The sequence below is a fragment of the Pseudovirgaria hyperparasitica genome, assembly GCF_010093815.1.
Source record: "Pseudovirgaria hyperparasitica strain CBS 121739 unplaced genomic scaffold EJ05scaffold_7, whole genome shotgun sequence".
Classification (NCBI taxonomy): Eukaryota; Fungi; Ascomycota; class Dothideomycetes; order Acrospermales; family Acrospermaceae; genus Pseudovirgaria; species Pseudovirgaria hyperparasitica.
The window spans coordinates 191765-218786 of record NW_022985555.1 but is presented as its reverse complement, the minus strand read 5'-3'; the positions used below and the strand labels follow the sequence as shown (position 1 = coordinate 218786).

At 49.7% G+C, this 27022-nt stretch overlaps 11 protein-coding genes across 11 annotated transcripts; 3 read left to right on the top strand and 8 right to left on the bottom strand.

Annotated features, from left to right (window-relative positions):
- Window positions 1-85: 85 nt before the first annotated feature.
- On the bottom strand, window positions 86-857 carry EJ05DRAFT_349666 (Pcc1-domain-containing protein). Its single transcript, XM_033740990.1, has 3 exons — window positions 691-857; window positions 313-633; window positions 86-181 (listed from the first exon to the last, which is right to left on the bottom strand). The coding sequence occupies exons 1-2, from the start codon at window positions 726-728 to the stop codon at window positions 321-323; spliced, it is 351 nt and encodes a 116-aa protein (XP_033600819.1). The 5' UTR covers window positions 729-857; the 3' UTR covers window positions 86-181; window positions 313-320.
- Window positions 858-1103: 246 nt separating this feature from the next.
- Window positions 1104-1839, top strand: EJ05DRAFT_510303 (uncharacterized protein). The gene is made up of 2 exons (XM_033748165.1): window positions 1104-1473; window positions 1534-1839. Exons 1-2 carry the CDS (start codon window positions 1235-1237, stop codon window positions 1679-1681), a joined length of 387 nt encoding a protein of 128 aa, XP_033600818.1. The 5' UTR covers window positions 1104-1234; the 3' UTR covers window positions 1682-1839.
- EJ05DRAFT_349033 (uncharacterized protein) lies at window positions 1813-5377 on the bottom strand. The gene is made up of 2 exons (XM_033740986.1): window positions 4856-5377; window positions 1813-4806 (listed from the first exon to the last, which is right to left on the bottom strand). The coding sequence occupies exons 1-2, from the start codon at window positions 4889-4891 to the stop codon at window positions 1891-1893; spliced, it is 2952 nt and encodes a 983-aa protein (XP_033600817.1). The 5' UTR covers window positions 4892-5377; the 3' UTR covers window positions 1813-1890.
- A 442-nt stretch (window positions 5378-5819) lies between these two features.
- EJ05DRAFT_348893 (uncharacterized protein) lies at window positions 5820-8347 on the top strand. The gene is made up of 4 exons (XM_033740984.1): window positions 5820-6095; window positions 6147-7096; window positions 7156-7810; window positions 8007-8347. Exons 1-4 carry the CDS (start codon window positions 5891-5893, stop codon window positions 8147-8149), a joined length of 1953 nt encoding a protein of 650 aa, XP_033600816.1. The 5' UTR covers window positions 5820-5890; the 3' UTR covers window positions 8150-8347.
- A 597-nt stretch (window positions 8348-8944) lies between these two features.
- On the bottom strand, window positions 8945-9819 carry EJ05DRAFT_438182 (D-arabinitol 2-dehydrogenase; the record flags this gene model as incomplete). The annotated part of the gene is made up of 3 exons (XM_033741822.1): window positions 8945-8989; window positions 9040-9695; window positions 9753-9819. Coding segments are annotated over 3 exons (768 nt in total), but the record flags the coding sequence as incomplete, so codon positions are not given.
- Window positions 9820-10457: 638 nt separating this feature from the next.
- EJ05DRAFT_451812 (TPR repeat protein-like protein) lies at window positions 10458-11767 on the bottom strand. The gene is made up of 2 exons (XM_033742399.1): window positions 11194-11767; window positions 10458-11126 (listed from the first exon to the last, which is right to left on the bottom strand). Exons 1-2 carry the CDS (start codon window positions 11630-11632, stop codon window positions 10612-10614), a joined length of 954 nt encoding a protein of 317 aa, XP_033600814.1. The 5' UTR covers window positions 11633-11767; the 3' UTR covers window positions 10458-10611.
- Window positions 11768-12079: 312 nt separating this feature from the next.
- EJ05DRAFT_499888 (uncharacterized protein) lies at window positions 12080-13355 on the bottom strand (the record flags this gene model as incomplete). The annotated part of the gene is made up of 4 exons (XM_033746913.1): window positions 12080-12576; window positions 12632-13094; window positions 13149-13275; window positions 13324-13355. 4 exons carry the CDS (start codon window positions 13353-13355, stop codon window positions 12080-12082), a joined length of 1119 nt encoding a protein of 372 aa, XP_033600813.1.
- Window positions 13356-14302: 947 nt separating this feature from the next.
- Window positions 14303-15446, bottom strand: EJ05DRAFT_499887 (uncharacterized protein; the record flags this gene model as incomplete). The annotated part of the gene is made up of 2 exons (XM_033746912.1): window positions 14303-15054; window positions 15107-15446. The coding sequence occupies 2 exons, from the start codon at window positions 15444-15446 to the stop codon at window positions 14303-14305; spliced, it is 1092 nt and encodes a 363-aa protein (XP_033600812.1).
- Window positions 15447-16295: 849 nt separating this feature from the next.
- EJ05DRAFT_438543 (G-protein alpha subunit) lies at window positions 16296-17575 on the bottom strand (the record flags this gene model as incomplete). Its single annotated transcript, XM_033741835.1, has 5 exons — window positions 16296-16646; window positions 16698-16956; window positions 17006-17163; window positions 17217-17401; window positions 17461-17575. 5 exons carry the CDS (start codon window positions 17573-17575, stop codon window positions 16296-16298), a joined length of 1068 nt encoding a protein of 355 aa, XP_033600811.1.
- A 4752-nt stretch (window positions 17576-22327) lies between these two features.
- On the top strand, window positions 22328-23869 carry EJ05DRAFT_537747 (uncharacterized protein; the record flags this gene model as incomplete). Its single annotated transcript, XM_033749404.1, has 2 exons — window positions 22328-23681; window positions 23724-23869. The coding sequence occupies exons 1-2, from the start codon at window positions 22400-22402 to the stop codon at window positions 23867-23869; spliced, it is 1428 nt and encodes a 475-aa protein (XP_033600810.1). The 5' UTR covers window positions 22328-22399.
- Window positions 23870-25697: 1828 nt separating this feature from the next.
- Window positions 25698-26649, bottom strand: EJ05DRAFT_499884 (PLC-like phosphodiesterase; the record flags this gene model as incomplete). Its single annotated transcript, XM_033746911.1, has 4 exons — window positions 25698-25880; window positions 25954-26244; window positions 26297-26505; window positions 26556-26649. 4 exons carry the CDS (start codon window positions 26647-26649, stop codon window positions 25698-25700), a joined length of 777 nt encoding a protein of 258 aa, XP_033600809.1.
- Between the last annotated feature and the right edge of the window lie 373 nt (window positions 26650-27022).

Here is a 27022-nt window from a genome sequence, read left to right as displayed (position 1 = left end):
ATCGTGTTCTATGTACTACCAACGCATTTCAGGAGCCATTCTGGGTTAGCGTAGCTTTATACCCCAATCCAAGATATGAGTCGTGCTACAGCTACACGCTCTTTCAAATTCCATCGGTTGATCCCAGCTGCTCCGTGTGTAATTCGACATAACTGGAGCGTGGCCAACCTCATGAATTGACCTGAAGGCGTCAATACAGATAGCCTTGCCATGCTTACACCACTGAGCATACTCTCGCGGGCACCTCGCGGAAGTCTCAACAGGACACAGGTGCCGTATCGTGCTCGTATGTTGTGCATATTTTTTACCCACCATCCATCTCAGTTCCCATCTCCTTTGACTAATCCCTGCACACCCACTCCCCAAACCTCCTCCTTTCCATCCAAGCTCAGCGTATCCACATCCAACTCCTCCATGACGCCCAGTACCACACCCAGACTCTCAAAGAATCCGTTAACAGCGACCCGTAGCATACGATGCGTCGTCGCAACGTATCGTACTTCAAGGACCGACGGGTCTGTAGAAGGAATGGAGAACGAGCGACGGACGAAGGGCGAAAGTTCAGCGTCAACGGAAAGTGTACGTAGGGCGGTATTGGAGAGATGTGGAGACGGAAACGGGACTTTGACGGTTCTGGAGGGAGAGTATTACTGCTGATGTCAAGGGTGAATATTTTTGGGGTGGACGGACAAAGTGCAGGGAAAGCCTAAATTTAAGGCTTCGGCCATGCTCTGTGATCTATACTGCGCTCAAGCAGAGATTACGTGCGACAGATCTTGATGTGTATAGTAGGTGATAAAAGGTTCAAGGACCGCAAGTCAATTCCAAAATTTACGTCGTGAATGCCCCTCCACATGCCGTCGCGTGGAAAAGCAGCTCCCCAAGCTCCGCTAGCGCCAGCTGTCCCGCCGCCACACACTGAGGTTGCAGCTCAGTCAGGGTCCACGTCGCCGTCCCCGCAAACGTCATCATGGCATCGTGCATTCGTTCCACAGACCGTGCGCCTAATTGGAAGCTCTAGAGATGTAAGTGTACAGTGGGGACCAAATTTGTACCCGTCATCAACACGTGCCGCAGGTCTAAGCAGGCGTTCTGCTCGATCAGAAAAGACCACCAGTTAAATATGTTCGTAGCAATTCACACCCGAAACAAACATTGTGCTTCCATATATTCCAATTGAGTTTCCATCTTCAATCGTCTCATTCCAAAATATATCCAGGCACCAGCTCTCACAATGACAACACCTTCTCCATCCGATTTTCTCACTCTCTCCCGTCGTGTCCTTGTACCCCTATCGCGTACCCTCGCACATCACCATGCCTCCTACTCCATGATCGCCCCACGCTCTCTTCACTCCATTCGCTACTACAGCAGCGGCAAGGACAGCCCTGGACTCGGCAAAGAGCACGTTCTGGACAAGAGCACGCATGACACGCACAACATTCACTCCAAGGCGAGCGCGGAGGGTCAACAGTAAGCATTAACAGGGGACTCTCCTCAGGGAGCTGTGTGAGGAGTACTAACTTCGAGTTGGGACAGGAATAAACAGAACGGAACAGGCGGCTCAGCAACGACAGGAGCAGATCAGAGAAATAGCACGGCAAAGGCGAAGAAGGATCATCCCGAGGCACCAGACGTGATTATTGGGATGCAAGATGAGAGGGGTGCGAAGGGACATTGAGCGGCACCTAAAATGCGAGGACAATACGAGTAATGAGAGTATTAGGGTATCTGGCTAGACGACGATTATGACGGATGCCTGAGGATTGTGATATCATGACTGTACATTCAAGAACATCAAAAGTAGCCACTTACACAAGATCGTAGCTGCATAACCTCAAATCGCTTCATTGCACTATGCTAAAAATGTCACATTATTCCATCCTGGCACTATGTCTGAAAAACATCAACCACCCTAGTCCACTCTCCTTTTTCTCTCTCCTCCCAATATCCATCCTTGCCGGTCTTCAGCTTCCACAATTCTTCGCCATCAGAACCAGCGCTTGCTTGTGCGAACCAGCGCGGCACCCACTGGTCACCATGCTCCTCCATCACACGTCGACGTGCGCGTTGTCGCTCTTCTAGCCTCGCCTTAAGGCCCTCCGCACGGTCTAGATCACCATCTTCAGCAGCACGCTGGTCAGGTCGTAGTCTACTATCAGTAATTGGGATGCGATCGCGTTCGATATCGGTGATCTCATTGAGCGCAGCAGCGAACGCAGTGAATCCGTATCGATGAGGTGCGTTGTCCACGAGGGGACCGACGGACCACATGGTATCGCCGGTGTCAGAATCGTTCCTGGTAAGATTGAAGTGGGAGGTCCACTTGCCCGTCAATCCTACGGGGAGATGGTCGCCTTGCGCATCGGACACTTTGACTGTAACATCCTCGCTACGGCCGGCGAACATGCCTCCGGCTTTGAAAGTTGTGACAGCTTTGTACCCCGTAGTTTCACAAACGACAGTCATCGTGCCGACGGGCTCGACGTACTTCTCGCCCGCGATGATGTTGCGTAAGAACGAAGTTGCGATTGTCCAGCTGTAGTGTTCTCCGGATGGATGGATGAGAACGTGCGCACGCCCATCGGTGTTTAGCTCTGCAGATTTGCCCCAGAACTTTTGTACTGGCATAGGGCTCTGGACGAACGTCCAGTCTTTCGCCTCTGCTTGACATGCCATTCGTACTGGACGATGGGATATCTTCTCAGCGATGAATCTGAACCCTTTGTCCTCACGCACGAGCTCATATGTTTCACCTAGCATAGGGTTGAAGGGTTTGCGGATGGCTCGTTCCTTGACCCGTGAGTTCGAGAAAGTCGAAAGAGCGAATGCAGTGATATACAGTATACGCTCGCCGGTTTTCTCTGGAGCCGTCACGGCTGCGTCCAGAAGTTCTGTGTACTCCATCTGCTCCGAGAAGCGTTGCAGTAATGAGGTCGGCTCGTTTGCCGACACTGGCATGGCAATGGTCGTGAAATCTTTGCCAACGTTCTTGCGTAAGAAGCCGATCAGACTTGGAGGTGCAACCTTGGCGGGTGCAATCGTCGTGCGCCTCCGCACACGATCAAGTGGAAGAGGCGTGAGATTCTTTGGTTTTGCTGGAAACATAGATGGCTGGCCTTCTCTTGGTGTACGTTCAAAGGTCTCATGTGCTTCATCGTCACTGCTTGATACTGATGCAGCATCAGATGCAACATCTGATTGCACATCCTGGTCGTCGCTATCACGGCGAATGGTAAGAAATCCTGAGCGACTGGCTGGAGTATCCACATCACGAGCATCATAAAACTCCTCGGACGTGGTCGTATCGATACTGTCGCGTGAGGATAGCTTTGGAGGTAAGGGTGTTTTTCTTTGTCTTCGCTCCCCGCAGATTGCTGAGAACTCTGATACTACAGAATCCAGATCCCGAAGAATTGCCATGCAGTGATCATGAATCCCTCCATTGTTAGGTGAGTTACTTGCTTGCTCCGTACGCACCGGCACTGTCAGGTTGCCATTTGGAGATTGTGGCACCGCAGATGGAGACGGTACAGCCAGCTGGGCTGAAACACTTCTCCTGAGTAATGTTGAAGGGCTATGACTTGGTCCAGAGCTACTAGCCTTTCGCTTCCAGAACGAAGTTTTCTCAGCTCTTTCCGCACCTTCTTGTCCAAAGTAGTCACCAGCTTCTACCGCGTCGGTCGGACTTGACGATGCACTCGGATTTGGTTTCCCGATCCCAAGGCCAACCAGAGCAGGCTTGTACTTTGGATCGGTGTCTTGGGCCAGCCGACGGACAGCGTCGCGAATGCCCGCGACTCTTCCAACTAGGTTCTCTATACCTTCCCATTCTCGCTCTGTAGCGGGATCTGGCATATGAGCAGTATGATATGACTGCTGAGGACTTGTTGCACGTGGGCGTGTGACAGCATGCGCAAAGTCTGATGCTCTAATTAGAGCATTCCGCCAGCCCTCAAAGTCTTTCTTGTTTAATGCTTTTAGGCGCCATACTTCTGCCCCCGAATCTACTGATATTTCCTTCCTCTTCTCGTCGACACCAACTTCCGCCAGCGCAAGTGGTATAGAGCCTCGTAGTGCTGAGGAATGGCCATTCCTGTAGTAGGACAAGGTAGAGGACGTGAAATCAAGGGAGAAGAAGCGACGCGCATAGCCCTGGTTGCGCTTCCTGCGCTTTTTCTGTAGTACACCAGTGTAGAAGGTCGAAGACTCGCTGCCATGAGATGACTTTGGTCGCAGGGTTGATCGACCAGAGTCTTGAGGCAACGACTCTGCTGAATTGTTCGCAGCAGTCAGTCGAGGGCTATTCTTCGATGGCAAACTTGACGCGCTTCCAGAGAAAGCTTGAGAGAAGTGCAGGCTAGCGCCAGACTTTGGTACGACGTTCGTTGGGTGTGTCATGAGCACGAGCGTCGCTGTCTTTGACACCTGCTTCGAAAAAGTGTTGTCTATAACGAGCCCGTACATGCCGCCCTCGCCTTCTTGGACGTCGTATTTGCCCAGAGTTACTTTGTCTGCGTCACATCTCCCCGTCCATGCTACAGACTTGTAGCCCATACCCTGCAGCTTCTCCACTACTTTTGTCTGATCGCTCTTGGACATATGCTCTGGTTTCCCTCTTGGAGCTTGTTCGGCCGCTGGCGTAGCAGGCTGCTCGTAGACAGCGCTCGAGGGGAGGTTTGGGATCGCACCATTCGCAGTACCAGGATGTTTGAAAACCCCGAAGTTCAACGATTTCTTGTGAGGTTGTATGCTCCATGATATGGAGTGCCCGGCCGGCACATCGATCCAGCGTACGAGATAAGACTGTACAGCCATCAGTAGTTGCGCCAAGAATATGTCAATAGTCTCGGACCTTGCTATGGATTTGCAATTGTTCCATGCCAGCCATGATGAATCGTGATGTACCTCTCTCCGGTAACGCGCAAGATAAAGTCCAGTGTCCTGTACGGCTATATGATTGTACACGCTCTTTCCAGGTGTCAAAGATGCTAGTTAATCAACAGCCAGTGCAGCTATGGACACCTCGGCATTCGCCGAAAGCGTTGAAAGCGCGTGAACGTGATAGATTCAGGCCGGATGCGGGCGTTGGAGAGATGGGCTTGGTCGGGAAACACCAATGGGAACACGCCAGCGATGACGTCGGCAGTATATCAACGCCAGCAGGACAAGACTGGCGATATGCTATTAAATTCGAGGACTTAGTAGAATCCAATCCTCCTGGGTAGTATTAAGAGACTGAAGGTAGAGGAAAGGACGCGCAGAGAGAAGTGGCCGAGACATCCTTGCTTGTTGTAACAAAGCCGAAGAATGTTGGGCTCGGCCACATTCATGGATGTCTTGTGTCGGTCACATCATCAGTTCACGCTGCAACCGACCATGATACTATCCCATCTCCGTGATTTACGCGAAACACATTTGTTTGCTTTTGGCATGCTGTCGTTGCTGTGTCCAATATAGCTCGGTTTTTGCGGTCTTTGAGTCAAAGCTGGTGAGCTGAGCTCCAAGACGAGTCTCGTAGTCCTTACGACATTCCTGTCGCGGCTAAGATTGTGCAGTGAATGTCATATAGCGATAATATAGAATTAGGCATCCCAAAATGATAGGAAGTAATCTAGCCTTCCTGTCTGTACCGAATGCTTCCTAAATGATTGCCGCGTGCGGACGAGGCGTAGGTGCGAAGCTCTTATGTGATTAAAGCTACGGCGATGGGAACAATACTACGTAGGGTACTCATCCCTGAGACGGTTCTAAAGTGAAATATCACGTGAGATCGTGATCAGCATCGGACGCGTTACGATCGCGTATTCATCCATTCCACTGCCCTCTAACAATAATTGCTAGCTTTTAATCCGAGACAGACAATGTGCTAGAGACAGTCTGAGCGATCATGAGTTCTCCGCGATCTTTTACCACAGCCGCCGAGTCTCATTCTAGTCCGAAGTCGAAAAAAGGAAGTTCACCTGCAATAGCCAGCTCCTACGAGAGCCCGTCAAAACGCAGCAAGAATACACATTCACATTTCTACCGGCCGGTGAAGAAACTGCCGTACGAACTATTGAACCATGCATATGTCTATATGAGCGAAGAAGGCTGTGCGTATAGGATGCTTTGGAGTTTCGATTGCATAGACTGATAAAGTCAAGATTCAGAAGCCATATCCCTACTGACAAAGTTCCTAGAAGCTGGCTATGGTGCCTCGGATGCTCAACATCCTTCATCTGCCTTAGTACCTCCCGGGCAATACATTTCTCTGCTAGCAACCCTCATTGTTCATCCCAAATATTCTACTCACGCAAAGTCCGCCGACGCAGCAGAGGTATGCCTGAAAGCCACTACATATATACGATCACTTGCCAGGATAGTGGGCTCGATAAATGTCAACCTATCTGAGCTATTCAAATTCCCGGACGATGGATCTAATCGTCGTAGTTACAAACCAACAGACGATGTTCTTGGTGGAGGCCTAAAACTTCCCCAGAGAATAGCAAACTCAGGGTCGCTTTGGGTATCTGCGACAAGTTTCTGGCAAGTCGTTGGCTGGGCTTTCAACTGCTCTGTGCGAAACAAGCTACGATGGACGCGGTGGAGACAATTCCTGGAAGTGATGGTCGACGTTATGGAGGATGACTGGGCTGCAAGACTGGCGCAAGTGGACGTCGTAACACAGGACACCCAGGGCGATATCCTTCAAAAAAGCCTAGTGTGGTCTTACATGAGACCTGAGAGCCCCGGTAGCAGTACAGGAAGACGGAAAATCCTACGCGCCATCTTCGCTGATGGCTCAAAGAAGTCGCGTCAGTTGTACCGCGAGGTGTTCTATGGAGAGTCCGAACCGCCTAAGGGGGAGGACACGCAGTCCAAGGGCCGACTTAAAAAGATCAACATTGACGAAAATGATTTTGGGGACTACGAAACAGATAGCGACAATGATGAGACCGATGAGGCTTTAGTGAAAAGGACAAGGGCCTCGAGAGGACGCAGTTCAACACTTGAGGATGACAGCGAATTCGACGAAGATCTGGAACAGCTCACAGGTGCGGACATCCTAGGCGGTATCGAAGCGTTGAGATTACGACAACGACTTCTAGATATAGTAAGTCGTCAAATCTCAAGCTCCCGGTACCCTAGGTGACTCAAGCTCACATAACTCAGATGTCAGAAGTATCCTTTCATTTGCCGAAATTGATGACGGACCAAGCAGAACTCTTTGACAATATAACCGAGTTCATGAATCCCCTGCCTTGTTCCGTTTACCCGTCTCTACTATATTGGCCAAGCATGTCGCTGCACACCCAAAATCACTTGAACTCCGTCCTATTATTCGACATCGTCAGACGCTCGTTCCCCCCCAAGGAGATCAACGTGTACGCCCCAAGCGTCGCACATATCAAAGAACACTACCTTCCATCATTCGCCAAAACCCAAAGTCTATCCAACCACGCCAAGGTTGTCGTAATCCTAGAAAACATCCTTTGCAACCTCATTCGCCGCATGAAGCTTGACTCCGAGCTCCGAGCCGACGTTCAAGAATCTGTCGAAAATGGTAGTTTTCGGATCTCCATGAGCGATGGCATTGCTCGACGTGAAAAGCGAGCCCTCGGAGACGGGCGAGTGAAAGGCAAGGGCCTGGAAGGCGAAGAAGCGCTTGGCAGAAAGCTTCTGGACGCCAGCACGATGAGACTGCGTCTCCATATGGATATGCTAGAGAGTAGTAAGTGCTATGGACGCAGTATGATGACGGTGCCAAAGACGCCGTCACGCGCGAGGTATGTGTTGATTGAGACCCCGACGCCACAAAAACGCAAATGTAAGCTGTCCCAAGTCCATTCACATTTTAGCATGTCTTTTCCGCCACTATGTCTATTCATCCCTATATTGCTCGGTCGTCCTCGCCCCTGCAGTGCTGAGTCTTCATTCCAGCAATCGCTGCTTCAGGAGTACTTCCGTCTCCTCATTATCCAGCATCGCCGTGTCTACAGTCATAGAGTTTCTGACAGCCGCAGTATTCACGGATTATCTTCCTCCTTCGAGTCGGCGGACATCATCCTCACTCAGTGTGCTGAGCGAAACACCAGAACTACCATCTACACCAAGGGCGAGCGAGAGTGGAGACGATGGAGGTGAAGCTGATGATCGAATGCGATAGTCACGAGACCACCGCCTTTGCTTTAACACTTTGACGTCCGAGCGAGCGATATCTAATGAACATTGGCAAATGTGGCCCATTTTGCGATACCTCACAAGAATATCGATAAAGCGAAATGGACCAGGTTGCTGTGCTTTATAGCACCTGCAGGTAAAAGTTCATAAAATGAAGGGTACCCGTAAAGATCATAACGATGAAAGCCGCTCTCGGGCACAGTGCTCACTCAGCTTAGTGGTCCCTCGCCGGCAATGATAAATATAGAGCAAGACTGTACATTGTGTCGCCTTTACCGGTCTCAAGGCCTAGATTATTGCGACACACTAATTGTCCGATCCTAATCCTCCCCTTAAGGGAATTGCAGAGGCATAATGCGCCCTATTCCGTCAGATCATTCCGATGTATGAAATTACAGACTCTGGTGAGCATTGCAGAAGTCTATTACAGTTCAACGAAAAAGCAATGCTCTCAGGTCCTACCATCCAGACCACATTGTCCTCACGCTCTGTCTCTCCACCCCCTGAGAACATGCTGTCCCATTCGAACGTGAACAGTAGCGAAGAATGATGCCCTGGTGAGTATAATGCAATTACACCTATAACCACTGTGGTCGTTGTCGTCCAGCTAGTTAGAATTGAGCGGAAGTAAGGCCATTGCGACGTTCTCTCTGTCCTCGCCTCTCCACTCTTCACTCTGCTCTCAATTGTTTCTTTTGAGAACTTTCTTTGGGCACTCCTCTGTCTTTAGGTCGTGGACGATGTACAGTCGATGTGAAGGTCGAAGGCTTACTACCACGCCTTACCATGAAGTGTATCCACCATCGATGAGCATATTGTGGCCAGTCTGTTTCTGAATCAGGAAAGTTGGTTACATGGAGAGAATAGACTTCTTACCATGAAGCTGCTTGCCTTGCTCAACAAGAATATCCCAGCCCCCCCGAATTCCTCGGCCCGACTCACTCTCCCGAGCATGTTTCCATCCTCCCATTGCGACCTGAGGTGCGGCTGGTCAACGAAGTGCTGTACCACTCGTGGTGTCAGTATATTTCCAGGGCTGATACAGTTTACCCTAATGCCACCAGATCCGTCTTCCTCTTTTCGACCCCATTCCATTGCGAGGTTTCTTGCAAGCTGAGTCACAGCAGCCTTGGATGCATTATATACTGGGCAGTTCAGTCCTCGATTCGCAACAACGCCAGACATAGATGCAATAAGGACGATTGATCCGTTGGGGGTATTGTGCTTGTATATTTGTTTTGCACACGCAGTGGCCGTCTGCATGACACCGTCGAAATTTATGGACATCGTGTGGTTCGACTGTGATACGGTGTATTCGAGAGCTGGTATGACTTCATTGATACCGGCAGCCGCTATACAGCCATTGAGTTGACCATGCTTATCGGCGATGTCCTGGATAGTTCTGTGTAGTGCTTTGGTGTCTTGTACGTCAACCTGACCATAGATCATAGCACCTTGCGAATCGCGAGGGATCAACTCCTGGGCGTTCGAAAAGTTGGATCCGCATTCTCTTTGGCGATCGAGACAGTAGACTATTTATCCGACATGAACTACACGTTTCGTATCTTATGTGATAGGAGCTGATATACCTGTACCACCGGCTTCGGCGACGCCCTCAGCCATACTCAGTCCGAGACCTTGAGCAGCACCTATAATTCGTATTATTCAGCGTGACGCTTCCCGCATACGTCTGGACAGGCATACCCGTGACGATGTAGACCCCACCGGTGAGATCGAAGTCTATGAATCGACTTTTGCCTACTTTAGATCCTACCCCTCCGGTGCCTTCATTCACGTCAGCGGCGAGAGATCCGTACGAGGCGCCATCGGAGAATCCGTAGGAGCCATAGGTAGCATTGGGCGAAGCGGCGATCGTGGGGCGCACGATGTTCGAGCAGCTACACAATCTAGTAGATAACATAGACTTGTACGTGGGATAGACTAGTTTCCATTGCAGACGCGCAGTAAGAGGGGGCCGAGCAAAAGAGGTAATATGTGATAGCCACATATTTGAAAAGAGCTGGATGAATGGGAGTAGAGCTATCTGCTAAGAAGTGAAGGACAGTGATTGTAGCTGAGCGCTTCAGGTAAAGCGTGTCTACCTATATCGAGAAGAACGGAATGGAGAAAGTGCGACACTTCTGGGATTAAAGCTAGTCACTACCTTCATCTCATTTCACACCTCCCTCGAATGGTACTCCTCCCAGTTATTGATTGCGATGACACTCTGCACAGCGATCATATCGCAGTATCTGTTGCTTGGACTACCGTAAGAGCAAAGAATATGCGTTATGAATCGAATTTGAACGGCTGAAGTCACTGTCTAGAGCAGATTATAGTCTCTCATTAAGCACAGTAGCTGAAGTCTTCATATGTACAGTGGAGGGCTCACACAACCTACCTAGAAGCAATATATGCTGGGATTGAATACAGTGCACTAATACGGCCTTAGTTAAAAGGTTTAATATCAGGCATTCTCCCTAGTCCACCCCCACCTGTCGCTTCAGTACGTTGTCCCAGGTCCTTTTCATTTATGCCTGACTCTTCATGATGTACACCTCCTGCACTACGATCCTTGACATGCTTCCTCAGCAATGACAGAATTTCTGAGTTTTTCCACCTCCTAGGCACCGGTCTGTACGCTGGCTTGAACGCGCCAACTGTCTGCGCCCACTCTCCCTGTACAGGTGGTCGCTTCCACTCTGCAGTCTCGATCGGAGCTTTGCCTTGTGGGTTCTGGCCTTGGACGTTCGGATTGGCCATATCAGCGCCAGCCCCTTCCGCGTAATCCATCGACGTAGGTGTTGGTTCTTGCGTGGCCCAGTAGTATATGTCCCAATCATTTTCATCGAGGAATAGATCGTATTGCTCGAGTTGCGTAGCATTCATGGATTCGAGGTTTGCATCAGCGAAGGTAGAAAGGAGCAGATCACTTTCGAGAGTTCCCCGTTTCCGGCTCTGATCTGAGTATACCGTGTCAGCATGTAATCCGCGCACAGAAAATGTACAGGGGTACTCGTAGTAACGGACATAATAACCTTGCACGCGTAGTGTTCACGTCTTCTCCAGTTCTCCTCAGCGGCTCGACTTTGAACGAGCCACCCTCGATTTCACCGACATCGAGATCCTTATTGGGACCCGCATCTGGTGCTGATTTCTGGGTGCCGCCAGTCATACGTTCGGTGTTCTCAGGTACGGAGTCTTTCGGTGTGTAATTGGGATCAACCGAGGTGATCATCTCTGGCGGAGGCTTGTCTTTACCGACATTTGGGAACTCATTGGCGATTGTTGAAGTGGTGTTTGTCATATGAGGATTCAACGGCTTCTTCTTCTGTATCTCGCGGTGTATCTCCGCTGTATCATTACCTCTATCGTTGAGGTTTGCGAAACGAGTAGTGGTTGTGCTCAGTGGGCGCGACAGGCCAAGGAGGGCTCTGGGAGACCGAGCGAAAACACGTAGTGACGACATCTTTAGGAAGTATCAATTAGATTCATTCGAATATAAACTATTCTCTGCTGGCAGAAGAGAAAAAGGTAAAGTCGATGAGCCTTGACGTTTTACACGGTAGTATGATGTTGACATCATCCACTCCCGAGCCGAGCTAGATAGGATGCTACTAAGCTCAAGACAGCTAGAGTGAGATCGATGAGACTCCCGGGCCAGCTCTCAGTATCATTAATAATTAATGCAGACGCTGAACACTTCACCAGAAAGAAACATCGATACTTCGTCTAGCCAAATGAACGGGCCTTCTATGATAATTTGTCACGGTCTTGATTGTCCGCTCGATGATGCGACACTTCTGCTACGCTACAATGTAAGATACACCCAATGATTCTACATAAGGAATTTGTCAAGTCTTCGTAGATTCCATGGTTGAAATCGTGCGTGGATCTGGGCTCTTGACTGGGTTGTTCAAGCGATGAACACTCTGGCGCTCCTCTTGGTCCCCGCCTTCATACGCGCAGCAGCAGGTGGTTCTGCAGGCCCACCACTGGGATTTGTGACCGCACCATCAAAGCCCAGCAGTGTGTTCCATGTATCAGCTGTGGTCTTATCCCTCGTACCCAGTGCCAAAATTTGCGCCTTCGCATCCAGACATGCCGTCTTTGCCGCATCATTAGCCTCGCAAACATTCGTCAATTGATCGCAAATACGGTTTGTGATGATGTTTGGATTCAGGGCTTCTTGTTGACCCTGGGCGACGAGTGGATCAGCTGGGAGGAATGTGAACTCATCCGCTGCGCGATTCGCACGTCCGCCTTCGAAAGTCATGGTGGGAGTACAGAGACCAAAATCGGCGCCGTCGAGAGACGTTGCCGCGTCAGATGCAGGGTCGGTGCCATTAGCCCCTGTGTCAGCACCGGCATCCACTGGAGGGTTCGTTACGTTGCTGGCTGTTTGGTTGCTTCCTGTTACATTGTTAGACACGAGCCCATCAGAGAGTGGATCGACAATCTGTCTTACCAATAACAGCCGTACCGTTACAGGCAGCTATGGGAGCAACAGCGGTTGCATTACCAGCATCTACAGCTCCAGCATCTTGGTCCACCATACCTGAGTCCGCATTACCAGTTGCTGCTCCGGGGTTAACAGCTCCAACTGCACCGCCAGGAGCTTGACCCGCAACATTGGCTACACCGGCCTCTTGCATAAGATCCAGTATGCTCTTGTTGGTCGCATCCAGCGGAGTAGTGACAGTCTGAGAACTGAGCGAGTTTGCAATATCTGCATCCGCGAAGTCTGGGTCAACAAGTGGCGTGATACCTCGTAATGCTTCTGTGGAAGGAAGGCTAGGGTCACTGCATACTACAGGCGTTTGCGAGTTGAAGGGATTGACATTCTTCTCAGCTGCTACCATTCCGATGGCAGCGGCTAGAGCATCTGCGCCATCACCAAGCTCGGCGATGATCTGGTCGGCTCGTGACAACTAAGAACTATCAGCACATATCGACTACACTGGGTCACGTACAGGGTCATATACCTTATCACAAGCATTAGTGCCAGCAAGTAGATCACTGATAGCTGCACCAGCGATAGTTTGTGCTACACCAGGCTCCCCGCCTTGGACTTGTCCTATGGCTGATATTGGGACTTGTTCTTGACCGAAGCTTGCATCTCGTCAGCACATGACCTGGATTCCGACAGATGAATCTCACCGAGCTTCTGCCAATGCAACAATAACAGTCATAACCGAAAAATGATACAACATCTTGCTGGACGTGATAGAATATATATGTTGATAGTTGTGTCAATTTCAATAGTATATGAGACTAGCTCTGGGAAAATTCGGCCTGCCGGAGGAAAGAATGTAAGTGCTGATAAAAGATAAGAAGAAGTCAAATTCGAAAACGATGCGAATAGTGAGCTGTGCTGGAGAAGTGATCCATAGGTAGCTACTCGTGACCATCTTATAGTAGATTTGAATCTGAAGAAGCCCCCTAATTAGTAACTCTGTAACGGTGCCGACGAGTAATTTTCCATCGAGTAGCGGATCGAAGTCATCCATAGCTTCATTTGAGAGGCATCTACTGGTTGGCACTACCAAGCACCAAGCAAGATCTCTGACCGGATCGGTGGTAAGAGACTGGGGTCGGCGACTTGCTTGCTACGTCGGCAAAAGACTTCATCAGAAGCGAACTCCATACTCCAGATCTATGGGACGATCGCCTACATGTTTTGTATGCAATAACTTGGACACATCTCGGTTAAGAGTAGAACGTGGGTGTTCATCGGAAGACCCCAGTCAACTGACAAGCCACAACTTCTGTGATGTGACTAACTCTGTCGCAGGTCAGTTTCAACAGCATGCGCAGTCAGCGAAGCGCTATTACTCAGGATATGTGGCGAATGCGTTATCATAATAGATATACAGCGCGGCGGTCACACAATATAATCCAAATGAGCGATGCTGTTCAACCAGGATCGCTAAGCGTTATGTACTGCGATGCATGAAGGCGTACTGAAGTTCATATTCCAATGGAATTTCAATGCTAATAGACTATTCATTCTATGATGGGAGCAGGAAAGAAGCATGTTACGCGTAACCATGTTGGTCTATACAATGATGATCTAGCCCGTGTGGTGCAAGTATGGATTGAAATGCTTAAGGCGAGGAGATTCGAATATGTTCGTCTATCAATGCCGCGCAGCAAGCTTCAGTCGCTCAATTCTCGTGCGCTTTCTAAGCTTCTTGTACTTGTGCTTCTTCATCTTGATCTTTCGTTGCCGCTTCACGCTGATGAGATGCATCTTAGGCCTTAGTCTCAAGCCCAGAGTCTGGAGATATGCTTGTCTATCTTGGGAGCGAGCATACATACGTCGAAGAAATGGCTGATTGGCAACTCTGCGTGAATGCGTAGTGTCAGTGGCTGCGGACGATTCTGTAACGGGATCGACGCCATCGACTGCTTTTGGCTCAGATGCCGCGAAAGTCCATGTTCGTCGTCCAGCAGAGTCTGTCGACTCAGTCACATTAACGTTGACGCTCCATGACTTTTGCTTGGGAGGACCTCGCAGCGCAGGTTGTACTCGAGATGCGCTCTTGGCCTTATGGGGCACTTCTACTGGAACAGGCGGAGGTGGTGGCCGAAACGGGACACATTGCACAAGCAGTTGTTCCAGTTCAGCAGTAGTCAGAGGCGCTCCCATATGTGCCCCACTGGGGCCATATGCTTGCATCTGAGGTTCACGTAGGTCCACTTCTTCCTTGAACTGGCCCGCAGCTTCTAGCGATTCCACGACGTCGTTGAGGGTATATATTACGTCAGAAAAATTGGTTGGTTTCGCGTCGAATAGAGAATTGAAAGATTCGAGGGAAGATGCAGGAGGGAAAGGCGTCGTCACCGATATCGGTCGGTGCATGGCGAAGCACGATGACGTGTGCACATCTATGACTGTCAGAATGGCTCCATCAACCTAAGAATAGACGGACTTGCTTACCAATTCTCTCCAAGTGTGTCGTTGACGGGACTTTGGGGATGTTGTGAGACGGCGAAAGAGCCTTTCTGGGTCGACCGCGACCAGCAGAACTCTTTACTGTCGTCTTGCCCGAGGCTGAGCTCTTCGCAGGCTGACTGGGACCCGGGACTGCTTTAGAATCCTCATCTGGAGGTGAGGAGGCCTTCGAAGATGAGTGTCGGCGCTGGTGGAGTGGCCGATGGGTAAGAGCTTGCGTAGTAGCGGTGATGGTAAGGCCTGTTGCGCGGCTAACAGATTGCGTAGGAGTAGAGCAGGCGGCGCATGCTGGCTGGACAATCCTCCGCAAAGCTGGGGCGAGCATTGCCAGACGACTATGAGAGTCTGTCGGTAACAGAGGGATGGCTGTTGACAGTAAGAGGCGACGTGCAGTGCCAGAGTCAAGAAGGATGTCAGAGATGAGGTTAAAGGTCGGTAAGTTGTTGAAGAGCTGTCAGTGGTCCGAGCTCGCTTGCAACCTGAGGTCGTGGCTCATGGTCACCGGTTATTACGCCAACCTTGGAAGCTGTCACGGGGTCATAAGTTTCTTTGTTTAATGGCACCGATGTCCTGATAAATAAACACAGGACAGTTAAAAGGCTTGGTGACAATAGCGTCAAGGTACGTGTAAATCTTTCAATATTTGGATATCTAATTACAACTTATCGAGGTGCCTTTGATAGGGTCGACAATATTAACAGATGGATCAATTGCTTAGTGCAAACTATAGCACAGAGTCCCGATAGACTCGGGCCCTCCGACCTTAACCCCCGGTACATAGCGCTTCCGTTTCGCTGCCGCCGACTTTTTAGACCACTCAAGCCAACCAGCAGATAGGACGAAGTTTTGATGCAGTATACCGTCCTGCGTCGAAGTACTAAAATACTTCAAACCGTAAATAAGATGCAGCGTTGCGTCGTTTATGGTGAGTCATGAGAAGATCAACGCCTTCATTGATAGGTCCAAGGCTGCGGTCTAGGTGGGTAGATAGATGTGGTCTGCGCGATGGGTTTGTCCCCCGAGGGACACGATGAGGGGGTGGTGTTTGCCATAGGAATCTAAAGAATACCAGTGGCTTCTTTGGGTTTCCTGCCAGGCCCTGGGCCACTTTTGATTGTTAGAAGACCTATTCGGAGATTGCTGCGACAGTGGTGGCAAATGAAAAGTCTCAGTCTCACAGGATCAGCTTATCGAGGTTGGTCTGAACAATCATATCTTGAACAGAAGCCATTGTCTTGCGCAACAAGTCCGTATCGGTGGCGTTCGTAAAGTGGACGTACACTACCTCTTTCCTCTGTTGTCGAACGAGGTTTCTGAATTTCTGGGCAAAGAACTCCTCGCCTGCTCTGATATCGTTGGCCTTGCCGGTGAAATCCGGGAAGTGCTTGCTGATAGGACTCATGCCGGAAGATATTTTTTCTCGAAAGAGGTCTATCTTGTTGAGGAACAATATCAAAGCAGAATTGTGGAAATACTTTGAATTGGATATTGATTCGAACAGCATGAGTGCTTCGTGCATTTGGTTCTAGGGACGGGTCAGCAATGTGTGCTAACATATGCGATTTATCGATCTCACCCCATTACGATCTTCTACGAGTACGTGATCATACCCACTGATGGCAACAAGAAACAATACCACTTGAACGTTGTCAAAGACATGGATCCATTTCTTACGTTCGGACCGCTGACCACCGACATCAAACATTCGATACGTGAGGTTACCCAGGTCAAAGATTGTTTCCGTAATTCCAGTTGTTCTTAACCTTGTGCGCAAGATATCTTGATCAGTTGGCATATAGTCTCTTGCGAAGAGCCTGTCGATGTCTGCGAAAAAGCTGCTTGAAGTAAGTCTAAAGGTCTCGCCCAGTGGATTGTCATTCATACTAGCTCAGATTGTCATGCAGAGCGTACTCGTTGCCTTTGAGCATGGCCAGTTGTACGCCTTTATCTGCCCACAAACTTGTGAAGGCATGTAAACAGTCGATTGGCAGAGGGTCCTCGGGACTGAGGTCGGGATCCGATGCTACCAAGTCTGCGAGTCTCTGGAGTCTGGAGTCAGCCGTGTACTCGATCGTGCTCAATGAGACAATCGTACAATATTGTCTTCATCTTCGAACTCCGTATCCTGCTCTTGCATAGCAGCGAAGAGTATTTGGAAAGCATTGACAAGATTGTTGAATATAACCACCCGCCACTGCTTCCTTTCAGATCTGGAAAAGCCACCGGCATGTATGACTCGCATTTGCTTGAGGACAGTGGACTTTCCACTTTCTCCAGCACCTTTTTGTGCAACGTCAGTCTTTTAGCTAGCTCACTTGTGACGACATCCAATTACTGACCTAGCAGCAACAGCTTCACCTCTCTCTCCTGCTTCTTCTTGTCCAGCTTTAATTGCTTCTCAATTGCCTCATTTCTTCGGGACTCGGGGTCCTCTGACTTCCTTCCGAAACACATCCTCGGGGCCATACAAATACGAAATTATAATTGACGCTAGTAGCAGCTCAGTAGGCCGGGTATTCGAAGATTCGTCAAATTCGGTACGGTTCGTGATATACCAATGCTGTGAGATCGAGTCCAAAAGGGTCGGCAGAAATTACAAGGGCTTCAGTATGTGCGGCAGGTGATGGGATGCGTCTCGAACAGAGGCTGAGGTATTGTGCTCGGTAGTCGGAGGGGTGAATAGGCAGACGGATATAACAGTATCGGTGCGTGGGTGGAGATAGTGCACAACACAATAGCAGTCGGCGTGCTCGAAGCGAATATGGAAATCGGCACGATTGAAGCAACCAAGGTTGCGAGGGTCAATCGAGAGAAAAATTAGGTGACGGGGAACTGCGACAGAAACAAGTAAATGCCTGGTGCAGTCAGCTGAGGGGGAGACAGGCTCTCAGTCAACGAGAGACAATCTGCAGGAGGCCTGGCAGACAGGGAGCGCAGGCAAAGAGAGATAATAGAGGGAGAAACAGGAAGCCAGCAACAGAGCCGGAGAGGGACGGATACAAGACGGTCTTTCTAGCGTAGCAGGCAGCACAAGCAAAATATGGAAAGATGCTGCCAGAGCACAACGGACCAGCCCATGGAGCGCGAGCGAAGAGTGGTGAGTGGTGAGTGGTGAGTCGTCGGTCTTGAGTAGCAACAAGCAGTTTGTTAGTACAGTAGAGGCAACAAGGAGGAGCATGGACTTTCTCACGAATGGTGCATCTCCACTAATTAGCGGCCATGATAGCCAGGGTTGGCTCGTCTTTTCGTGCGCGCCGGGGAGTCTTATTTGGTCCTTTAGACGGGCTCCATCGCCGCGATCCCCAATCCCCAATCCCAATTCATCCGTGGGTTATGGCTACCATTGCTACCTATGCCCAAGTCGACTGTTAACACGACGACACCGACAGCTGATCATTCGAGGCCATGTGGATCGCAGTGGGTCGTCCCTCCTGCATCCATGAACGTTTTTGGGTCGACCGGTATTATTACCACTACAGTATCACCATGTAATTAGTTATCATTTGCCGCTGCCATCCCATCTTGTCGTCTGTGATATCTGAGGGTTTTCAGTACACACAGCAATAAGCATCCTGCAGTAGTATACCTAGCTTTTCTTGACTCGTATCTCATCCCAACGTATTCTCCTACTACTATCATATTACATGCGGACCCCACCTCCTACATGGATGAGGGGCGCCCGACCTTACCTTTTCTACGGACACTATAGACTAATGTTCATCCACGGAAATGTCATTTTGACCCTTGTCGTCTCCTACGTCAGCTCTGATCACGCATTGCACACAGTCTGTAATGAAATGTCATCGACCCATCTTGCCAGGCCATTACCAAAAACAAGAGCAACAGCAGACTCTTCAAGGTTTAGACTACAGCTTGTCCGTACCCTGTCCGGTCCTGTATTGGTGTATGCATCCATGTTTCATGTCCACACCCACATGCCCACATGCAGTCGCAGGGACCGAAGCCCCTGTCACCCGGCAGGCTCCTTTGGACAAGAAAACTTGAATCTCGCACCCTGAAGGATTTTTAGCCATCTCTAGCCCCAATGTCCTGGTTGAATTTTTCGTGCCCCATCACACGCCTTAGTATCATGTTAAGCTGGCACTCTGTGAAATGGCTTATGGCCATTAGGGCACACATCCATGCTTCCATGTGGAGAGAGCCACGTTTCAAACGTTGCCGACGGAGACGAGACTTAATATTACCGATGGACACTGCGTGATGAATATCAAGTCACAGGCAACACCTATCAGAGCACTAACATGCTTATTTTCTAATTATACTAACCATAGTCAAGGAAGAAAGCCAGCATCACATAAATCACCTGCGGTAGTTGGTAATCATTATCGGTGTGACGGTATTTTCTAGGTTCCTTCTCTCTATAATAGCTGCGTTTGCGTGTATGGCCAAAAATCTACTCCAAAAAACTGGATAATAAGACCCTGCTTTTAGTGATAGTGATAAAACCCATGAGTGGGTAACATGGAAGCCCGTTCTCCTAAAATCACGCCTACTTTTTCGGTGGCCTCACCTCAGGTAAGCCTGCATAACACCGCCTTGCATTATCCTTGGACAAATGATGCTTTGATTATTACCTTCACCATGCGTGAAGCCCGTGAAATGGTAACAAAGCATAGGTATTGGTGCTCCTTGCTTCTTCGTTCTATGTTCGTCTGGTCTTCAAGCACTCTTGAAAGAGTACAAAAGAACCGAGACGATCAAAGGACTGTTAGCAGTCTGTAAGCAACAATGCACCATGTAGCGGCGCGCTTCCCCGTTGCCGCAGCTTATGCAGCCTTCTCGTGGTATCACACAAAGAGGAAACGGATCGCAGACCCGAGGACGCCATCGCGCTGGACCAACAACCAACCTCGCGGGTCTTGTTTTCGCCATGTTCTGGAGTCGGGCCTTGAAATCTCCGACAAAGGCAGGCACATAGGCACATAGGCTCTACCAATCGTTTTCCAAGACAGCTCCGTCATATATATATGCAGAAGGTCAGACCCTCCTGGAGATGTGCACGGCTATTGGAGTGGAACTTCTTTGGGAACGCTTCTAAGGAGTCAGTCGGCAGGAAATGCCACAGTTGTGGCCGATCCTTCGCTAGGCATGTCTCTATGCTTTTTCAGACATAGTTCGAGCTACGGACGCGTCCGGTGGCAGCTTGCACGTCAGTCCTAAGAGCTATAGGAAGGTCGTTCGTAGTCGTCGCCTTGGACTAATGGTGTTTGGTGCAGCTGCTTGCTACGACACTATATTGTTGCAGAGTCGTGTATACATCAATCAAGTGAAGGCCAAAGCACAGAGCTAACGCCTTCCGTTCAGCGTGCCGCTAAGGAATCTCGCAATGGATGGAGAACCTCGGAAGCGGCTCGGGCATGTCGACACTATTAACAAGATTATAATAATAATAATAATAATATTGTATAACTAGGTAGAGTAGTACTCTACAGGCCTATGCCTCCTCTAGTCTAAGCCACTATGTAAGAAGAAACCCCATAGGGAAAAACTTCCTTATGTCTATAACTACATCTCGTTGAACCTCTGTTTCGTCTTGAGTATACAGCCATAGGGTACGCCTATTAGCCTACAGCCTGTGTTACCGTTGTTTTGCCCTCAGGCAGCACGTGCAGGTGCGGAGGTTATTAGTCAAGGGCTGCCCTTGACTAATAATCGGGGTTCTCCCGGGGTTCTTCCGGTATATGTCGGGTTGCTGCCGGCGTATGCCGGGTCTCTTCCGGCATATATTTCCGGGTCCACTGGTACTGGAGGAGTGGTAGATGTGTAAGCATCCATCGGGAGACGTCCTTGGGGTACTCATTAAGCCATCGTGCGACATCTGAAGTCTTCGTGACGTGGAAACAAGATTATAGGGGACTCCGGGGGAACAGCAGTCGAACGGTGGTATCTGGGACAGTGAAGATGCTTCGTTCTACTTTCGGCCTTGACAGCAGTCCTCCTTCTCAATTCTCCAAGCACTAAAGATATATTCGTCTCATGCAATCGTTGTCTTTCCTTCGCTCTTTATAGTCTGCCAGACAGGTCTGTTGGGTCGTACCTGGTAGTGGTGTATGATTGGTACGAACCTGGGGTGCAGCCAGTCTCGTTCATGGTTCTAGCTTGTCCCAACTGTCATCTGGTTCATACCTTCAGCCCGCATGCGTCTAAATCGTTTGCTCCGTTTCCTCGATTTTCTCGGCTTCTTCCGTCCTTGTGCAAGCCAAAGAGAAACCGAACAACGGAGCCTTGGGGCAGGCTTGGATTCCGACTAACACATTCTGTGACTACGGTGCGAGTCGCTGTTCCTTCTTAGTCGAGCATGAAGATCCATTGTGCTTATCATAAAATATGCTTCCTCTCTATTAGACACTTTTTATGTTCCATTCGCACAAGTCGTAGCACGTCACTCCGTCTCTTTCATGTTTTCCTGACCTGGAGCTATGCCATCATGTTCTGACTATTCTGTGCATTTTGGAACTCCTCGTTGGTATCTACATCGTGACCTTTCGTGCCATCGGTCAGATGCTTGAGAGGAGGGCATATAACGGCGCACACTAGGAAGCTCTGCCATCACGACAGGTGATCGTGGTCTCCTTCAAAGCAAATCATATGCTGTCTCTTCCATTCTGTTTCTTTCTGCCGAATATACGATCGGACGGTCAATAGATCGCCGCTGTAATGCGTTTACGTCTCTTGTAGACGCCTGGTCTGAGGGTCTCTTTATTGCGAGACCAAGAGTGTTGACATAGTATGTATAGATCTTTCAGCCTGCGCGACTGTGTGAAACTTTTCCCAGACGACTCTGATCGTTTTGGAAAGAGGGTAGAGTCGCTCTTGCGTTGTTTCGGGTGTAGTATAGGGTTTCGTGCTCGAGCGCCGACGAAGCACCAATGAGACGAAAGACTCTCATGGCGTCATTCGATAAATGTAGTCTGTGGACCCCTCAAGAAGCATACGAAGTGAAAGAAGGTAATGGAGAGCTCGCGAAATATAGATGTCACAATGTCGCCTAAATCATCTCTTTTCATATTCTGTTCGCTTGCAAGGAGTAAAGCTCTCGACGCTCAAGCTACCTCGTTCGGAGCAGACCTTATCGGTCACAGCTTCTCCTTTCATCAAAGAGAAGCAAACCCACGACCGTGTGGCAATACTAGGTATGTACTGGCCTCCGGACAGTAATCCGTTTCTGAATATCTCCAAAAGAAGGTTTGAAATCCCCGAACGACTGAGTGACTGCTATCTGATTCACTCGAACCGCACCCTTGGCCAAGCTTCATCATGTCACGCAGCAACCGCTCCCCCTCGCCGTGTTTACCCAGACTACATCGGACGTCACACACGCTGCCCCGATTCACGGCCTTGAGAAACGGCCCATGCTCATCCGAGATTTTTATCCAACCCTCAGCAGCTCCATCTTCAGCTTCAGAAGGTGGTCCTGCATTGCCAGCACCATCCTCTCGTTACCCTTACCACCATCCTTCGATCAACCACAAACATTTCACTATGGCTTCCAACTTTCCCACACCTTCCGGCTCGAATGCTTTAGTAATTGTCCACGGTGAGGGCACTCAGCCTACTGGCAGATCTTCCCAAGGAATCGATATGATAGGTTTCGCCCAAGGATTTGTGGAATTGATTAACAACGAGCATCAAGCTCGTGTATTAGCTGATGACCTCCGCCGTCAGGTTACGCGTCTGCAATTCGAGAAGGGGCTTCTCAGACACGATTCTGATGATTCCCGACTGCTTCACAAGAAGATGGCCGACCACACCGCCGCTTGCGAGGACCAGATTGCCAGACTCAAGGAACGTGAGCGCAGTCTTATCTCACAAAAGGATACCCTTCAACGTGAAGCCGAGCGCTCTCACCAGCAAATCCAAGAGCTTCAAGCCCATGTCACGGAATTGGTCAGCAAATCGAAACGTGTCTTTGATGAGGAAAATACCCTACGCCAGCTTGTCGAAGACCTCGCGCAAACTGTGAAAGTAGAGACCGAGAAGGGAGAGAAGAGTCTCCAGGCCTTTTGTAACTTACAGAAAGCCCACCATGACATTGATGAAACACTTAAAACCATGGAAGTGACATCTTCTCGAGCTACCAAAGAGGCCAGACGTCTCCATGACGCCAACATCATTCTTACCAGGGATAATTCAAAGCTTTCGGAAGTCAAGAAAGTCCTCGAACTTCAGCTTGAACACGTCCGCAGTGTCTTCGAGTCGGGACTCCAGCAAAAGCAACAAGCTCTGCTTGAGTCCCAGCGTAAGGCGGGCATGCTCAGGCAGGAGAATGAAGTCCTCAAGAATGCCCGTCAGGCTCTTGTGCAGGAGAACAGGGCCTTGAGTAAGCCCCGGAAAATGGACGACGATGAGAAAGCTAGTCTTCTCGCTCAGGTGCACGAGCTGGAGGATACCAACAATGCGCTTGAAAGCCTCGTTGAAGTGACTATCTCATCCCCGACATATCCAAAGAGGCTTTTCGCTAACATGCTACTTGCTAAGGCATCCGCAGTCGATCTCGAACAGATGGAAGAAAAGCTCGAGATCGCCACGGAGTTGCTCCGTAGGTTAGGCATCACTATCGACTAAATCAAGTCTCTTATAGCTACCGACATAGCCACAAAGCCCTCACCCCAACCACAACGACTTTTCGATGCGTCGGTCGCAAAACTGGATATGGAGTACGAATGGGCAGAGCTATGTTCTGGGTCGAGAGAATCGCATGTCGTACGCACAAGATGTAACAGATGAATGACATGAGCGAACATAACTGCCATAGCCAAAGGCAGGCAGCCCTATGATATCTTAGGATTGTCATAGACGGTAATCTACCGTGACAACACAATTAAAAATCAATAATTGTAGACCAACGACCTTACATGTGCTCTCGTAGCCTTGATGGATCAATGTTTCTGTAGTCTGACCTTGTTTGTTCGCTGCTTTCCCACGTCAAATTTTTGCATGACTATTCTTTGATATTTGAGACATTTCGGTCTTAGGGGGCACGCATCTGCGAAGCCTCCTCCATGCTCTATAAATCTGCCAGTGCAGTGGCACATATACCGTTTTCTGCGAAACGATCACCATGACCCACTTCATCTTTCGTCTGATATCCATTTTTCACTACCGTAATCTCGGAGCATCTTGGCGGTCTCGTGGGTGAGTAATATGCCATCATTTCCGCGCTTTGATAGATTGTGGCAACTAGTCACCCTCTCGCTCAAGCTTCTCTTATGTCGGAGACTCAAGAGCCAGCTTCATGTATTCCTCCAGTCGTCATACCCTTCTTCATACTGATACTCAGCTGCCAATATCGAGCCTCTTGCAATCCCTAGAACCAGTTGTTCTTTGATCTCTACGATACATGAAGTCATTTCTGTTGGTCTAAACTCCATAATCAGATATGTGTGTATGTGTATAAGGCAGCTTTCACGATTTCTTTAGTCAGAGCTCTCGATTTCCGCTCTGATAGTAGTTCATAGCGATCCACCATGGTTTTCTTATCAGACAAGAACGCAGTTCTGGGAATAGCGAAGAAACCACTTCTACGGTTCTCTTTTGCGGTGCTCTAGATACGCCCCCCCCCTTTCTCATATGTCTGTAACGACCAGAGATCAATCAGCTTTCGATTTCTGGAGATAGAAACGGAGATGCGGCTCGACGGGATTCTCACGGTCATGCGGGAAATGAGCTCTTCTGCCGGGATGAAAGCAGCTCGTCTGTCCTAACTTCAGATACATGCCCTGAACGACTGGCGATAACGAGTCTGGTAAGGGTCTGCCTGAAACTGTTAGTCGGGCTCTGAAAGACCGTTCGAGAAACTATTGGACTATACGGAATTCTCACGTCTATTAATGGGTCGTGGTAGGACAGTCAGGCTGCTATAATCAAGGGGACTGCTGACTCGAGGGCTTTTTACAGGCTGCTGCGTATAGGCCTGTTTCTTCAATATAATATGTCGACTTTATTGGCGAGGTTCTCGCTAGATTCTGTAATCATTGATTCTTCCAAGGTTAGCTGGGGAGACACTGTGGTGCGGCTTGGTTATGGTTCTTTCCTAGGATTCATGACCAGACAAAGGGCCTTGAAGTCTTGTGACCTTGTGCGCAGTTCGTGGGCCTCGTCCGATCTAGAACATTGGTTCTGTCTATCCGACATGGAAGCTACAACTCCCTCTACGCATAGGGAGATTTACTTGGAGTCATACGAATATATGGACCCAAACGACTCCCTACCCAACGCCGCGCTATGCATACCTATATCGCTCACTCGTAAGCTTCTCTCTGCACAATTGTCATCTCCCTCTCGTCAAAAACTCCTTTGGAATCTTTCCCAACCCCCTCTTCCAACTGAAATAGGTCCCTATAGTCAGCGCGAATAGATTGATCCACAGCAATCTGAAAACATCCCTCCACACCGCACCTTCTTTGTCTTGTACCTCTGATCCATTCTTTGTTCCATCTCTGACCCCTAAGAATAGCTCTGGATTGTCTGTAATCACACCATCTAGCCCCATCTTCACAGCCCACCGCATGATACGTGGTGTATTCACCGTCCATGCGTAGACCGGCCGATTATATTAAGGCGAGTGTGCGCGGCGGACGAAGCGACGTCCAAAGAAGGGGATGCGCAGAATGAAGTGGGGGATATTGAACGAGATGTTCGGTACTGATAGGAGGCGCGAAGATGTCAGGAGAGAGAAGGAAATGTGCGTTACGGGATACAGGGGGAGGTGAGTGTGGGTCTGGGTGAGCCACGATGCCTGAGCGCGAGGTTAGTCTTTGTGACTCAGGGCTGTGTGAAAGGGCAAACAAAGAGGGGGAAGGCGAACGTACACTCCATATTCCTACTACAATACGTTCGTGCCATGGTCTCTTGTCAACTGCTGGTACGCTGTGTACGGTCTCTGCAATACGTTTCATTACTTCCTCCGCATCGTTGTCTACTTTGACGTCTAGTAACACCCATATATGCTCGCAGCCTGGCTGTGTCAAGTACTCGAGTAGGTCTTTCAATCGTGGCATGGATTCGTGCGGTGCTGCAAGTGTACGTAGTGTAGAGAGGTAAGACCAGTCCCGCGTGATGATCTTATCGGGCTGGCCGAAGCAGCGCTGGAGGTCGGCGTCCTAGGTTGCAGTCAGTGCCACATCTCTTCAAAAGAGCTGGGGAAAAGCGTACATGGCTCAGAACCACGACTCCGTCCTGACTCAGATGGATGTCGGTCTCGATCGCATCTGCACCAACATCCACGGCGCCCTTGAAAGCACCGAGCGTGTTCTCTGGAAACTTTGCTTTGTAACCCCGGTGTGCGATGGCTTGGGGCACGCGACTCCCCGACGAAGTCCTGGTCGCAAATGTGAAAGTGTCTGTACTCCCCAAGTCAGTGACTTCGTGCAACGTGAGTCAAAACGCACAGGCTGTGGCACTAGTGACGTACGCGGGGGAAACTGCTTCGGCTGATCGCGCTCGTTTTCGCCAGGTATACTGCCATACGTCTGCACGGGGGTCTGCATAACAGGTGTTTCCGCCATGTCGCTGTATATATGTTTACGCAAATACCGGGATTTGACCGTAGATATCGGGTGCCTTCCAAAGAATGCGCGATAGCGCAATGCGTCTTTATATCAGCACATCACCCGGACTCGGGCGATCATGCGGCCGTAGAAAGATATGGATCAGGCTGTGGGAAAAGTCAGATTCCGAGGCGCGTCGGTGGGTGAGATTCGGCGGTCGAAGGTCCCTGAGAATCTTTGCTGCAGGGCTGGCGGGAATGGTGGGAGTGGCGTCTGCGGTCGCCGCAAGGTTCTCTCGTACCTTAGCAACTAGCAGGCATCCACTTTCTTCACTTGGATAGATATTCTACGTTGTGTTCGTGGGGCTGAGGCTGGAGCAGACGTTGATACT